Below are 15,917 nucleotides of genomic sequence, written 5' to 3'. Positions count from 1 at the left end.
CACTGATCACATTTTTATCACCTATCCAGTGGAGTATGAACATATTCTCATCCAGAAATGCATCGCGGGATTAAAGGGGTTCTGACACGAATAAGGTTTTTATGCTTTAACAGCCATTGTTCCCTGGTCTGCCTAATGGATACAGGGAACCCACGATTAATGGCTGTTAAAGCATAAAAACATAATACTTACCTAATACTTACCTTGTCTTCTGTTGTTGTCATTAGGGGGGTCATCTCCCGGCAGGCAGTCTTCTTCCTCTTTTTCCTCCGATGAGCCGCCCCACTCCAGGATTGCACGCATGCGCAGTGGAGAGGTGCCCTTTGACAGGAGTCAGGATGGGCCACCTCTCCACTGCGCATGCGCAGAGCTCCGACTTCAGCCAGGACGGACGGGCCGCCCACATCAAGCACTGCTTGTGACATGCTTGCTGTGGGCGGCCCGTCTGTTCACCTCAGAAGTGGCGGACGGACGGAGCAGAGCAGGAAGCGGTCATTTTGACCGCTCCTGCTCTGCTTCTACAAGCCACAGATGAAGAAGCCGGACGGAGGGGATATGCCTGGCAATCGGTCCTGGCCAGGCAAGGTGAGTAAAAAAATTTTTTTTCATGTCAGAACCCCTTTAATATTCCCAGAAAATACTCCAAAAAAATTTAAAATGAAATGTTGACCCTATAACAGACCCCAAAAGAATCAGCCTACAAAATACACTTATTAATAGGGCAAGTATCACTTCTATGAGCATGTAACTATGATGCAGGAAATAACTTGTTTCCTGTAACTGGGGACCAAACGGTTTACCAGGTAATTATCAAAATCCATTGTGTTCCCATAACTCGTCACATAAGGGGATTTCATTAAAATAACATGGCTAAACATATGATTTACAGGTTCCACAGAGCCGCACATCATCTTTCCAAGCCTGTGAGAGAATCTGCAGCAGAGCGATCTACATATTATGTGCTTTCATTATGATGGAAACCAGAAATTGTTTGGGGGATTTTTAGCACAATGAATCTTTAGCAAATGCCCAAATTGTCATGTAAACTTAATAAAAAGTGTACAGATTTGGAAAAGTCATTGTAGTGTTCTCCTGCTATCTAATGCTACTAAATATTACTGTAAGGGTGGTTTCACATCTGCGTTGGAAACTCCAGTCGGAGGTCCCACTGCAGATCCAGCCCAAAATACCAGAAGAAAAAGCGCAAGCTGAAAGGAAAGTGAACTTATAGTCAACGGGGTCTGTTCTGCGTTTTTTGGTTCCATCCTAAATTATCCTTCTATACCCCAGTGCTTCCTTGAAACCATACCACAAGACATTAGCAGCAAGAGCCTTCATTTTTATAGCTGGGATGGCACTAGCTTGATAGATACTTGCCATGGGAATGGGCAAAGCAGTCAGTAATTCTAAGCCAAAATGTTATAGACTATTTTACCATCCACTATACAAAGCCTCTTTGAGGAAGAAGGGATCCTTCTGTGGAAACATTTTTCCAGGGTCTGTAATAGTAAAAAGGGTGACAATCCCTTCTATACAAATTGAGGCACATGCAATGTAGTCATATATGATGTCCATGAGAGTGTCACATACTAGTCCATATGTATTCTGAACCATCACATAGGCTCTTATATCAGAAGGTCTCATCCATCAATTAGACAGATGTATTGCATACTGACCACTTTCTTACATACAAAGAATTTTGCTAAAGGCACATTTATAAGGAAAAAGAAACTCAGACCTTAAAAGGGACTTATTTCAGATGACTTTTCAGAATAAGCTACAATGTGTACATGAGGAATAACACTCTTTCATGCCATTATATCACTTGTATCTTGCATTTTTCACCAGTCTTGCCCTCTGTAGACTCTATCTCTAATTCTTAGTTTTCTGTGAGCTGGTGGATGAAGACTAGCTTCTTTGACATCTCCCATACACTGCATACAGAGAAGAGGAGATCCTGCTCCCCTATCTCTCATATAAAAAGAAATAAAATGTAAGAAAATATATGCACTATGACAGCGCTCCACCAATGGAGTACATAATGGCAGAGAAAAATGTATAGAATTGAATACAACTCACCCGGTGTATGGGGAGGGACCACTCACAGGTGGAGATACTCTCTCGTAACACCTGTACATTCACATCAGTCTTTGGAATACCACAATGTGAAGTGTTACCCTGCCAACACAGCATCCACTCCTAAGAGAACACTGGGAGCCTCTAAAAAGCCAAAGGGTCTACAAGACGTATATATTAAAAAAAATGGCTAAATTGAGATATTAGGGCTGATTCACTAAGTGTATTACCCTAAGTGCAAGATTAAGCCTTTTTAAAACTTTTTTCACATTATATACAGAGAGGCAGCAGCATAACAGCATGGAGAGCATCATAGAGAAGTACTGAGCAGTGTGGATGTGATTTTAGTAGTTGCGAGATAGTAAACACTTAAAATTAGCTGTAGTTGCATCTCTGTGTGTCTCTCACAGCTTCTTTCTGACACTTGGCATCTTCTCCTTCCCCTCTCTATACTGTTGCCTGATAAATAAAGCAAGGAGCATTTTTCTCTGATAAGATATATATTACAAAGTGTCTTAGATACACCTGTACTACTGATTTACGCAAAATATGTGCAGTGACTATTTAAACAGGTTTTGCCAAGAATACAACCCCTGTTCATATTCTCGATTAGCGCATATGAACATCATAGAGAAGGGATCCCTCCTATGAGCCGAAATAGAGAGAGTTTCTCATGTTATGGCGGACTTGGAGCCATCTTTGTATTACAGGATGGCCATTCATCAGGATAGCCCTTACGAAATACCACGTTTCACCTCATTCTGAAATGGGTTATCACTTGTGGGACAACCCTATTTAATAATGAATATATTGCCCCATAACAATTTCACCTAATCCAATTATGTAGATAGGTAGACCCATGTCTTGTATACAAAGTATCTCCAGAAAGAGCAATAGTTCATTAGCAATCTTGTCTTCAAGTGGAAGTCCACTACAGTTCCATTTATTGCCATAGAGAGAACAGACTTCCTGATCCTATTCTAGAGACCTGGCCAAACACTTATTGGCCACTTACTTTTATGTCTTTGCATGGAGGTACTGCCTGCACAAAAGGAATAATCTTTCTATAGCGCCGAGATATTCCGCAGCACTTTACATATCAGAGGAAAATCAGACATTACATACAATATTAAACTATTAAGCTACTTAAGTATTAGGAACATGCTCAAAACACAACTCCATAGACTGGGCAGATGTTGAAAGGGCAACACTGGATTTTTTGTTAGAAGAGATGTAGTCAAATAAGTCCACCTCTTTCATTTTGCCATGTTTAATAAGAGATGCCAACAATATCCAGTGACATCAGCTTGAACTCTTCAAGCACATAGTTATCAAAACAGCCATAAAAACTCAAGAAAAGTAAAAGATAGACTCACAGTAAAAGTCTGTATCACCATGGGAGATTGAAGATAAAAAGTTCAATCTATGAAGGTTCACGCAAGGATCAGTCATTTTACGGTACTAGGATTAATGTCCCGTCCAGCAACATATATAAGACCAACTGCAACTATCTTTAGTTCCCTGGTACTTGCCATTTCCTATGGCCATTCAATTGTATTGGATAGGAAAAAGTTAATAAATCACATTCATTTTTCAATCAGACTAAATTTTCAAACTTTTTTTCCCCGTCTAGAGGTCCATTATAACTAGATGTAATGCAGTGGCGCCCGTGCCTCCGTCTGTTACTAGATAAGATCATTATTAGAGATGAGCGAGTAGTGCCTTAGCCGAGTATCTCCCCGCTCGTCTCTAAAGATTCGGGGGCCGGCGTGGGTAACAGGTGAGTTGTGATGGGGAGCTGGGGGAGAGAGAGATCTCCCCTCCGTTCCTCCCCGCTTTCCCCCGCCGAGTAATGTGCCTTAGCAAGTATACTCGCTCATTTCTAATCATTATCCATTCATGCAGGGAGTTTTTTGTGATACATACTCCGCTGTTATCTCACGGTCCTTTAAACCTGTCGATTTGCCATTTGAACGAGTGAAGACTGCCAGAGTTCGCTCGTTTCAAAGATTTTTTAGAACAATAATCGTTCCATGTAAAAGGGCCTTTAGGTGAACCGGTATTTAACCAACGAGAGTCAGAAAAATCTCTGAATACAGCACGGATGAAAGTGTTGGTACTAGATGATATCATAATGCTGGGGGTGATAATAATGTGCATATGAACAACTATCACAAGTCATTGAACATAATCTTGCCATCTGTCTTTTTAGTATTTTGGTTTTGTATTACATTATATTATATTAGTGGAGGAGATTGTATGTATAATAAAACCAAACTGAATTGTGGTCACATTCAATTATTTCCTATGGAGAAACACTGTGACACATCCAAATGTTTCCACCATGCACAGGTTTTGTGATAATTGCAAGGTCACGTATAACTTTTTCTCATAGGGAACAATTGAAGTAGTATCTCAGCTGAGATTTTCAGTCGCCATATATCCATAGTGTAAAGATATCACCAATATCGGCCTCCGAGACTAAAAACATGGATGCAGGTCAGCAATAAAACTTACAAAAACTTCAGTGCCCCTTTACCTAAACAGATTGTCGCACAAAGAGAAGTTACCCCCTATATACAGGATACGGGGATAGTTGTCTGACTGGTAGGGATTCAATCTCTGGGACCTTCACCGATCACGAGAACAGGGTCCCAAGTAGCCCAAATGAATGGAGCAGTGGTCATACATGTGCTCTACCACTTGGGACTAGTGAAGTAGTATCAAGTAGTAGAATGGCGCAGTAGTGCACACGGATGACCACCACTCCATTCATTTGGGGATAGTAGGGGGTCCATTCATGCACAGGGACAACCGCTTATATTCTCTTTTGATGCTTCCATGAATAAATGTATAAATTTAGAGTATGTTGTTTTGAGCTGTCAGAAAAGTCATTAACACATCATCTATTATTACAAGACGTATTTCATTGCTGAGTTCCACATTCCTCCTGTATATACCTGTTCCCAATTATCTCTACCATCATCCAGCAATTATGTGCAGCGATCAGGATGCAAATTGTAGCAGAGATGACTTTGCCATTTACTGTATCCCCTCGCGGTCATCTCATTTTTACCTCATTACATCTCGCTAAGTTGCGAAAACTCAATTGGTTCAGTTGGATAATGAAAACTACGACAACACATATTAAGGTATGCCAAATCACAAACTTATTTTGTCACCTCAGCTCTGCTACACCTGTATGTAGAAAAGGCAAAAAAGTTAGGTGGAACAACCCTGTGGTGGTGCCTAAGGGCCTGTGTGGCTATATGGAAGCCTTGGGAGCAGATAGCGGTTGTTTATCAATTATGGAGTTGCTGCCCAATGAGGTAACTAAAGTGCAACTAATATTGGGCATGTAGAGACACAGAATGAACATATGAGAAATCTAAGGAAATGGTGCAACCTCCCATTAAAGAAAGCAGTAGTCATAGTAATATAGTATGTAAGGCCGAAAAAAGACATTTGTCCATCCAGTTCAGCCTATTACCCCCCCCGCAATGTTGAGAAGATGACATTGTCGAGAAGATAAATCCAACTGCTTTGTTTAATGGCACCTATAAAACTCGTTTCGAAGCGCAGGAGACTCTTCTTCAGTAATGCCGAAACATGTAGGCTGCCTGTCGACGGGCGTTTAATTGATTGCGTTATTCATTGCGTTACCCGTGGTCAGATAGGCTGACCGCAGAGAACTGACAGCGACTCCTCCTCCTCCCCCACGGCGGAATATCGCCGGCGATACTCCGCAACGGCCATAGACAGGGGGCCGTACAGTCAAAGAATAAACAGTTGCTTAGCTGTACATTTGAGGGGGGGGGTCACCAACATGAGGCATTGATGAAGAGATATTGTCGGGTCTATCCTAGCAGAGAAGTGGCTAAAAGTTAAGAAGGTAAATCCAACTTCTCTTTTTATTGTGATTGTCTATGGCAACAATAAAACACGTTTCAAAGCGCAGAGGCCTCTTCTTCAGCAACATGTACAGCCGGAGAATAATCAGTTGTTTAGCTGTACATTTGCGGGGTGACAAGCATGAGGCATCCATGAAGAGATACTGTCGTCTCCAGCCTAGTGGAGAAGTAGGCCGTAATCGAGAAGATAAATCCAACTACTCTTTTAATTGTGATTGTTTATGGCAGCAATATAATACATTTCGAAGCGCATGAGCCTCTTCTTCAGTAATCCCGGAACATGTACAGCTAGAGGATAAACAGTTCTTTAGCTGTACTTTCTGGAGGTGACAAGTGTAAGGCACCAATGAAGACATATTCTGGCCTCTGCTAAGCTGGAGTTGAGAATATCTCTTCCTCGGTGCCTTGCACTTGCCACCCTCCCCTCCAAATATACAGCTAAACAACTGTTGACCCTCCAGCTGTACAAGTTCTGGCATTACTGAAGAAGAGGCTCACGCGCTTCAAAATGCATTTTACTGCCGCCGTAAACAATCACAATAAAAAGAGAAGTTGGATTTATCTTCTCAACCACTGCTTTCTTTAATGGGAGGTTGAGCCATTCTCCAGTTTTTCTCATTTGCTTTTTGTGTCTGCTGCACCCATAACTACTTCCAAACAGCATCATTCACATCCCCAATAAAGCCCACCAGTACGTATTGAGTCATTAGAGAACACAAAGAGGCTGGGGTAAATGAGCTCTTCTTATAAATGCCAGTTAGCGTTCTTTATCTCTCCTATCATCCCCTGTGTAATTACTGTCATCTATCATGTGACAGTCTGATTAGATGGATATGCATTATTGATCGTGTTGTGATCCTCAGCATCAGCATTGTTATAATAATAGAGAATATGATCAGCTTGCTGTTGGATCTATGGACAGATGAATAAAGGTGGCCAATTTTTGGCCCAGGTGGTACATGGGCCAATTTTTTTTTTTAGACAAATGTCACAACGCAACGGAAAGAACAGTTATGTGTCGCTAGTTAGAGTACATTGGAAACTTTGCTATCGCTACAGCGAACTACATATGTATCAGACATTTTATAAACCCGTATGACAAAGAGAACGGCAACTGTAACACGTATAGCGTCATTTCAGGGGCTTTTAAAGAAAAAGAGTTGGCTCTTTGCTGATCCGTAAGCTAGCTGTAGATGTAAAGCTCCATCACGCTGGTCCGATAAATGCTCTCATCATCACTGACTATTACGCTTGCCATACACATAGGGTAAAAGTTGTGCTAAGCCACTGATTTTGCCATTAACTTAGAATCTTATGTGAATTCTCCTCTGATGACAAAAATCAAAGGAAAGAAGGATATCAAGCATGTTGGAGTAAGACATGCCCCCTCCTGGAGGTACGCTGTTGTCATGGGGTCTGGCAGCGGCTTATTCCACGTTCCTATATGGAGTAAATAGGCATGTTTCGCTCAGCATACATGTTTATGGTGCAGTCAGTGAAATAGCTGTCAAGCAAAAAAGAGTTCAGTCGACATTTATCATGGGTGTAAGGGGGTGTTGAAGGGGTTTTCCAGCTATTTAGTATTGATGACATATCGTCAAGATGCTATAGCTTATCAATAGTCAATTGGCGGGGGTCTGCCACTCGGAATCTGCACCGATCAACTGATCCTCTGGACTGATGTTAGTGCAGCAGGGCCAGACATCCACATTGTTACAGAAGGCATTGCTCCCACTGACCGGGCATAGAGGTTAAGGGGTTATGATAGTAGGTGGCAACAGGGCAAACAGCTCTGAGTACATATGCAGATAGAACAACTGAGTGCTGTGATGGCTAAATAGTAACAAGCCTGAATCAGCCGCGCGGTACAGAATACATGTGGGCTGGAAGGCAAGAAAGAGTCCCGAGTTGAGATCAGTTTACAGAGAGGACATCTTTCTTGCGAGCTGAAGAGACACTCCTGGACTATGCAGGGGACTGAGTGTACAGCTATCCTCCTGGTTTGTGGGCAGTGAGGGCAGCAATGGGGCAATACCATGAGACATTTCTCCTCCTCTCAAGTATCCAAAAAAATTAATTTGCATGTAAAAGTTATTGCTTGTAAGGTGGCAAGTGTTCTGCTTTTATAAATTATTGTTATTGTACGTTCATGTTATATTGTAACTAAAGTGAATGTAGTCTTTAAAGAGACAGTGCCCTCAATTGTATGGACTTGGATTGTAGTTGCAATTACCCTGCTGGACCTTAGACCGTTCTGTCGGTTGCAGCGCAGAAATCATGCAATGGTCATGTTACACGCCCGTGGCCGTAGGCAGTCCAGGCCCATGGCCAGCAGCAGCTACAATGACCCACAGAGATGCAAAGTGATTGCTTGCCAAGTGACTGGGGCGACTTATAGTTGGGGCAGGCTGGGGTAACAATGTAGCTCCTGATACAGTAGGGTAGGCTGCATAGCCGGCAGTGACTTTGGGGCAGCCCGAACTAGTGGGAGGTTGAGATCCCCAACACTGGCTAAGGACCAGACTGAGGAGTCATGCCACGTGTAGTCTTTAACCCCGTAAGGACATTGCCCCATTTTTTTACTCCCCACTTTCAAAAAAATCATCTCTCTTTTATTTAACAATCAATGTAACTGTCTGAAGGCTCGTTTTTTGCGGGGTGAGTTGTATTTTTCACTGGTACTGTGTAATGTATCATACATCTAAAGTTAAAGTAAAAATTTCAAAGTGGAGGGAAATGGGAAAAAAATCTGGCACCTGGCTTGTTTTTTGTGAGACATCCTGTTATTTCTATCGGTACCATTTTGGAGTACAAACGACTTTTTGATCGTTTTTTGTACTGGAGACGGGGTAACCAATAAAAGCTCAATTCTGGGATTGTGTATTTTTTAATTCGGACAATGTTCACTGTGTGGATTACATAATGCGTTAAATAATGCGTTGTCAAACTTTTATGAACGCAGCGATACCGAATGTGTTTTTTTTAATTATAAACATGGGAGGCTTTTTTTTCTAATTAATGAAACTCCTTTTTTTTAGTCCCCATGGGGGATTTGAACTAGTGATAGGCAATCAGTCATGGCTAGTGCTAGAGGCCTTCAGAAAGCCCTGGGCTGCCATGGCAACTGAACGGCATACAGTGATCTCATCCCGGGAGATTTAAATGTCACAGTGAGAATAGACACAGTATATACAGGGTTAATAGCGGCGTTAACGCTGATGATATCATAACTGTGATTTCACACCACATGACTTGTGATCAACCAGCGACTATTTGTTTGGTAAGCTGAAGCTAAACAGCCAGAGGCTTATCGTTTGTCAGACCGCTGGCGGCCATGTTTACACCCAACAACTATTATTCGAATACCCTCTTTCGTGCGATTATTTGGCGCTGGTTGTGCCGTATAATGCTACCTTTACTTATACATGCACAAGGCACAGCTGTGGCACACACATCCGGATTATGGTTCCCCAAGGGTCCTCTGACACGGAGCAATTAGTCGCTGGAACGAGTGAATGATGAAGGCTGATTTTTCTTCCAAATGATATCCGTTTACATGCGCAAATGATTGTTTACATGTTTTCGTCATTTCGCTTGTTCAGTTGACCGCTGGTCTGTCAAGGACGAACAATCATTTTTATGCTTGCATGAAATAGAGAACGAATGATAAGCGAATGATTTATCATTCAATCGTTGACCATGTTTGCAATGAACGATAATTATCATTCCGTTTCACACGGTCCAACAACTAATTGAACGATATTTCCATGTAAAAGGGCCTCCTGTGTGCCACCACACCATATTGTCCCCTAGGCACCTTTCCGGCAGGATACCGCCATAAGACGGCGTACAATGGAGCATGTCACGATTTTTTGCCCTGGCAGATGTATATAAATGAACCCTATAAACTCCATATTACAGACCCGTACAGCTCCCCGACAGGCCCGTTCCACCACAGTGTAATATCTGCACCACATTTGTGTGCCCATATTCTGCCCGTAGTCTGACCGAGGGTCTACTGACCCAAACTGGCATCACAGATCCCCGCTGTTATCTTGAATGGCATAGATCCACCCCGGTTCTCTGTGCATGAGCTTTCCAGGGACAGGTAAGGACCATCTCAGATAACCGTCATTACAGTTAGGGCCAATTAGCGGTTGAACAGGCGAGTGACGTCATCAGTAGCCCATTTGCTCTGGACAATATAAGCGAATGGGAACGACTGAGCGATTGCGGTTTAAACCGAGTGATAAGTGAACGATGATTTTTTATAATGCATCAAATGAACGACGGAGAAAAGTCAACGATAATTGGACATTTTTTTTCTGTAACGACAATCGTTCCGTCTAAAAGCCCCTTTAAAAACTAACGATGAAGAATAAAACTTGAGGGACCTCCGGTCTACGTGTGACCCCACTGCCACCACTGTCTGGTCCACGGACAGGGCAGTCATCAGCTTGGCACTGATGATCCATGGCACACAATACATCGTGCTGCTGACAGATGATCACTGCCATGTAGCATCCCCCTCCCCATGATAGCCCCCAGTACAGCCCTCTGCACATCGTCCACAGCCCTTACCTGGCTGGCTTTATGGAACTGCTTCTTCAGTCCTGCCACCGACATCCTGGCTCACGGCCGGCAGTATCTACAACGGGAGAGGACAGCGGTGTGCACGGCGCTCAGCCTAAACACATCAGATCCCAGCGGCGGCGGCTGACACCCCGGACAGCAGCGAAGACTGTGTACAGACGCCTCGTCCACGGAGGAGACGCCTCTCCGCTGGGATTGGAGGAGGCTGGTTATGCAGATGACGTGGGCGTGGCTTGTATGGTAGTCATGATCGCAGCTCGGCGAGAACAGTTTGAGGGCGGTGGTCGCACGTTACCTGTGTATGGGGTATACAGCACAGAGTATATAGGACAGGGGTGTGCACATATATGGCTGCCATTAGGGAGGCGCTATAGCTGACTGTTAAGGAAACATCCTTTAATCCGTCATATAAGAGACCACTTGATGCATGCCGGGGTATCAAATGAATAATGGGAGGGTGGTAGAAGAAGAGTATAGCAAACTTTTATAACGTATTTGCGCGCACAATACGCAGTGAATAGAACCCACTTATTCCGAAGGCTTTGCTCACATGCGTGTATTTCGTGTGCGCATTTTTCACAGCACAAAACTAACAGAACCTGCTGTAACTTTCTGGTCATTTGCACACCAAAAGTCCCCATAGAAGTCAATGGGGGTGGGGGTGGGGGGTGCACAAGGAGATGCATGAAACACTGCGTAATTCCTCTGGAAAAGAACGCATCTGGAACTCAGTCATTTCAATCGATGCCTTTGTTTGCCGTGCGTAACTGAACATCTGTTCTCCTTTTTTTTAAACTCACTCTCACTAATGCGGAGTTTGAACATTCTGGAAAAAAAACACATTTCTTGCGCTGATACGCCCCGTAGCGACAAGCGTATAAGCGCATGCGCCATCTGGCTTTGCCCTAAATAGAACCCATAGATTTCAATGGGTTTGTTTACATCTACGTGTTTTGCGCACAAATTTCGTTATGCAGCATGTTTTTCTGCACATTTGTGCACGAAAATAGCACATCTTGAACTAATTAACTTAATTGCCCATTTCAATGAATGGGAACATGTGCATGCGCAAAAAGCACAGAAAAACGTGCTTACACGCATAAATACGCAGTGCCCATTGTGCAAATATGCGCGCGTAAATAGTTCACGCCTGCCTGACACCGGCCTAAGGGCTCATGTGCACAGGCGTTTCTTCACCGTGTATTACGTGTACGTTGCGCGGCCGTGTAATACACGGTAAATGGAGTCAATGAAAGTTAATGGACTATCAGTGATCCATGCACAAATGTGTGTAGACACTGCGTGTAGATACACCTGAGAAATAGATCGCAGCACGCTGTATTCCTCTGTGTACCGCGCAGCGTGAGCCCTGTACACTTGTATAGGCAGCGTATGCAGCGCTGTCCATATGCAATACATTGCATATGGGCAGCATTTTCATACGTAACCCCGCTATGAAACACAGCGGGAAATGGAAAAAAAATCACAGTGAGGGGACCCGCAGCGTTTTACCGGTATGGCCGTGGACATGAAGCCTATAGCCTCCCTCACCAGACATTGTCTACCACGATTAGTGCGACGCTTTCAGCACCACGCTAATCGCGGTATAACGCTACCATTGTTCTCAATGGGACCAGCACCACGATTTTCGAGTGGTGTCTGTTCTATTTTTGCCTGTTTAGCGCTCCTCTTCGATGATGAGGTATGCTGAGCTCCGCTGTCGGATGCAGCTACCAAAAGCAAAAGTAAAATTGCGGCATGTGTGAGGGCGGCCTAAGGCTTCTTTTATCACACGGCGTTTTAGGAAATCTACCCCCGTTTTTCCTGGAGAGCTTTTTTCCTCTTTAAAAACGATTTCATACCAACTCAGAAGGGATTATTAAATGCCCCGCAGACCACGCTTTTTGCTCCCTTTTTCTTCACGTCTGTATGGGGGGGGGGGGACCTGTTGGTTGCTGTTCCAGCTGTTTTCTATAATGGCTGAGATAGGTTCTGTCCTGACTTTGTCCAGGGGTTCCGTTTTTGGGAATATAAACAGATACCCCGACAGGACCCCTGGACTCAAATCGAGATGTGAACGGAGGCCAAGAGATTCATCCTGTGACAAGGCGTGACAGAGTGGTAAATGTCTTAGCTAGTGGCCAGGCGCCAAGGTTTATTTAAAGAGACTCTGTCACTTTCTTTTAACCCTATAAGTAGGTGACCCGCTGAGTCCAGGAGTGTAAATTTTATACTTACCTCCCCCGTCATTCTACCGGTGTGCGCGCTGACAACCGTCACTGAATGCATTGAGTGGCGCTGCAAAACAGGCCACCCATTATAAAATTAGAATGGAATACTTAGCACGCCAGAGGTGGTTTTCAGCATTGACATTGGGAGAATGACAGGGGAGTTAAGTAATAAAACTTACATCCCCGGACTCCACAGGTCACCTACTTTTAGGCCATAAGCTTGGCTGATAGGGCTAAGAGTAGGGTGATAGATTCCCTTTAAAGTGGTTTTGTCATTGGAAAAAAAAAATCCATACTTGCCTATTTTTCCCCAGGCAGCCTTCTTACCACAGCATCTCCTCCCTGGTCTTCTCTTGGCTCCTCCAGTCACCTCACCGCAAGCCGGACAATTCTTCTGTTTCCTGTTATGTAACGTCCATTAGATACATTCTGCTTCCTGCAAGGCAGTGTACACTACGTTACTAGTGACATAGTGTTCATTACCCTGTAGGAAGTGAACTGTAGCTTATGGATGCTATATAACAGGAAAAAGAGGATTCGGCCTGCTGGAGGGGAGGTAACCCGGGGGACTGGTGGAGCCAGGAGAAGATCAGGGAGGAGAAGATGTAGTTAGAAGACTGACTGATTTTTTTTTCTAATGACAAAACCCCTTTAATGTTGCTACACTCTATTGTGTGACATGTTTGCTGTGGAGCACGAGGAGGAATTCCTGGCTTTTTTGGCCTCCATTGGGTAAATGAGGGATTATGAATATGTTTAACATATGCAATACTGCAAAACACAGTTTGAAAACACCCTATCTAGGTGAGGGGGTTCTAGAATTCAACTGGGGTGGGGTATGGTCTAGCATCAGTGGTCATGACCTAGCTTTGTTTGTGGACTGCATGTTTGGTCATGGCCACAGTAAAAAAAGATGAGCCACATCAGGGCGTAACTAAAGGCTCAGGGGCCCGAGTGCAAAAGTTCAGCTGCCTCACCCCCCCCCCCCCATCTGTACCCGTACCCATACCTGAACTCTGTTGCATACAGTTGCAAAACAAATTTACATACATGATCTAGCCCCTTGGCATAAGCTTTCTCAACATTACTCATTTCATGAACTACGTGAAAATTTGCTTGTAACCCCTTAGGCTGACTTTACACGGGCGGCCACAATACGAGTCCGTGAATCCCGCACCCATATCGTGCTCCCCACCATGTGAAATCCCCATTGAGGTGAAGCATTTTTAAGGCAAAAGAGCCTCGCATTGCTTTGGGGAAGAAGCAACCTCCACTGCGGCTGTCACAGCCGGAGCAGAGGGTCACAGCCGGAGCAGAGGATCACATCCGCGAGGAAATCTCATGTTGATTCATGGCCCAATATTGCGCTCGCCCGTGTGGTTAGTCTTATACCAGCATGGTCTACATTGGTGTTTACAGGAGATGTACATCCCCCTGTATATAGTGATATGGAGCATGCTGGTATAACCTGGATATCTCCTGTATATAATTATGTATGTACAGCTAGTATAACGTATACCAGCTATACATATTTGAGTATATACAGTACTTGCCACCACATGTACTCCTCCTCTGCTCCCCGACACCGTCAGTGCAACGCTGGCCAGACCAATCACGTGGCCAGCACTGCACTGATAGGCTGCAGTTGTGACCAATAACAACTGAAGTCTCTCAGTAAAAGGGAGGAGTGCGCACCCGGGGAGTCTGCAGCCTGTAATTGGCGCCTGGCTTCCCTGGTAATAGCCTTCCCCTCCTTTAGTGCCACCCACAGCCAGCTCGCGGGCCACAGGACTGAGACTGCATATGGCAGTGGGCCTGCGGGTGCCCCGTTCACTAAGGAGCTGGGTCGCAATTGCGACCCTTAGCAGTATGCCAGTGAGCCAGACCCAGCAGCACTTTGATGTTCTGCTAGGAGTGTGGATGCCAACATTTACAAGCTTTAAAAAATTCATCATATTTATTAGAATAATGTAAAAAGACATCTTCTATTTTTATGGACCAAAGTTTTCTCTTGTTACGGACTAGCCAGGAATTTACAATTGGCTAGGAGTCAGAGCTAGAGAAGGGAGAGCTGAGCAATTATGTTTTAATCACATAGTGCATATAGTGCAGTTACATTTTACAGAGTGTGAGTTACATATGCATCATGTGAACAGTATATGAGAGACATGGACAGTCCATGAGGAGCAGGTGAATTGAGCAGCATGTATGCAGTGTGGCATGTGTATGGTGAAGTCAGCCTGACACGTCTACTGTGATTAACAAGTGTAGTGTGAGCAATATGTACGCCTAATGTAAAGACTGTTTATGCAGAGTGAGTGGCATGCACAGAACATCCTGGTCATTGAGCTGCTGAAAAAAGAAGGAAAAGAGACAGCCATAATTACATTTATTAAGAAGAAAGAACCAATAGGTCTTTTCTGCGCCCAGGCTGAGGAACATGGATGCAAGCTGGGACTTGTCTAGGGCCTTGACAGTAGCGGCCTTAGAATTGTCAGTCTGACAATGGTGGTCATTAGAAAACCTTGTTGGGTATCATATATGATGTCATAATAGTAACACGTGCTCAGCACTCATACAGATTTATTATCTGAATAAAACTGCACAACTATTTTCTATACCAACCACATAACAATGCAAGGTTCTTAGCAGATATTTTAATTAAAACATGTGGGCCCATCTGTCAAAAGGCTCCAAATGGATTTAGGGAAAGTGGGATACCTGGCTATACACTCCAGTTCAAACGCCTGGGATAGATGGATGAATGGAGTACATGAAAAAGTGAAGGCAGTCACTCCTCCACAAATGCAAATGTAACAAAAAACAAAATAAGCCATGGCTTATGTGTACCCTCACATGTAATTTATTTGTTGAAATTGCTGACTTTGTTTTTTGCTTGGAGGCTTTTTGACCCAATGAGAGGTGTCTTTTAGAGTTAAGAACTTGTCCAGTAAGGTTCGCCTTGACGTGACAGATGGGCCTACATGTTGTGATCAAAATATGTGCTAATAACCTGGCATTTTTATGTGGTTGGTATAGATCAGTGGTACTTAACGTGGGCATTATTGCCCCTTGAGGGGCGTTTTTACTTCTCGGGGGGGGGGGG

At 43.9% G+C, this 15,917-nt stretch overlaps 1 protein-coding gene across 1 annotated transcript in view; it reads right to left on the bottom strand.

Annotated features, from left to right (window-relative positions):
• The window catches only part of SH3GL3 (SH3 domain containing GRB2 like 3, endophilin A3), a 68,790-nt gene extending 58,054 nt beyond the window's left edge, over positions 1-10,736 (bottom strand). The window contains exon 1 of the mRNA XM_066592677.1: positions 10,569-10,736. Coding sequence (XP_066448774.1) covers positions 10,569-10,613 — 45 coding nt within the window. The 5' untranslated portion in view covers positions 10,614-10,736. The remainder of the gene's footprint in view (positions 1-10,568) is intronic.
• Positions 10,737-15,917: the final 5,181 nt, after the last annotated feature.

This window comes from Eleutherodactylus coqui, chromosome 2 (assembly GCF_035609145.1).
Source record: "Eleutherodactylus coqui strain aEleCoq1 chromosome 2, aEleCoq1.hap1, whole genome shotgun sequence".
Classification (NCBI taxonomy): Eukaryota; Metazoa; Chordata; class Amphibia; order Anura; family Eleutherodactylidae; genus Eleutherodactylus; species Eleutherodactylus coqui.
The sequence above is the reverse complement of the archived record's forward strand: the minus strand, read 5'-3'. Positions and strand labels throughout refer to the sequence as shown.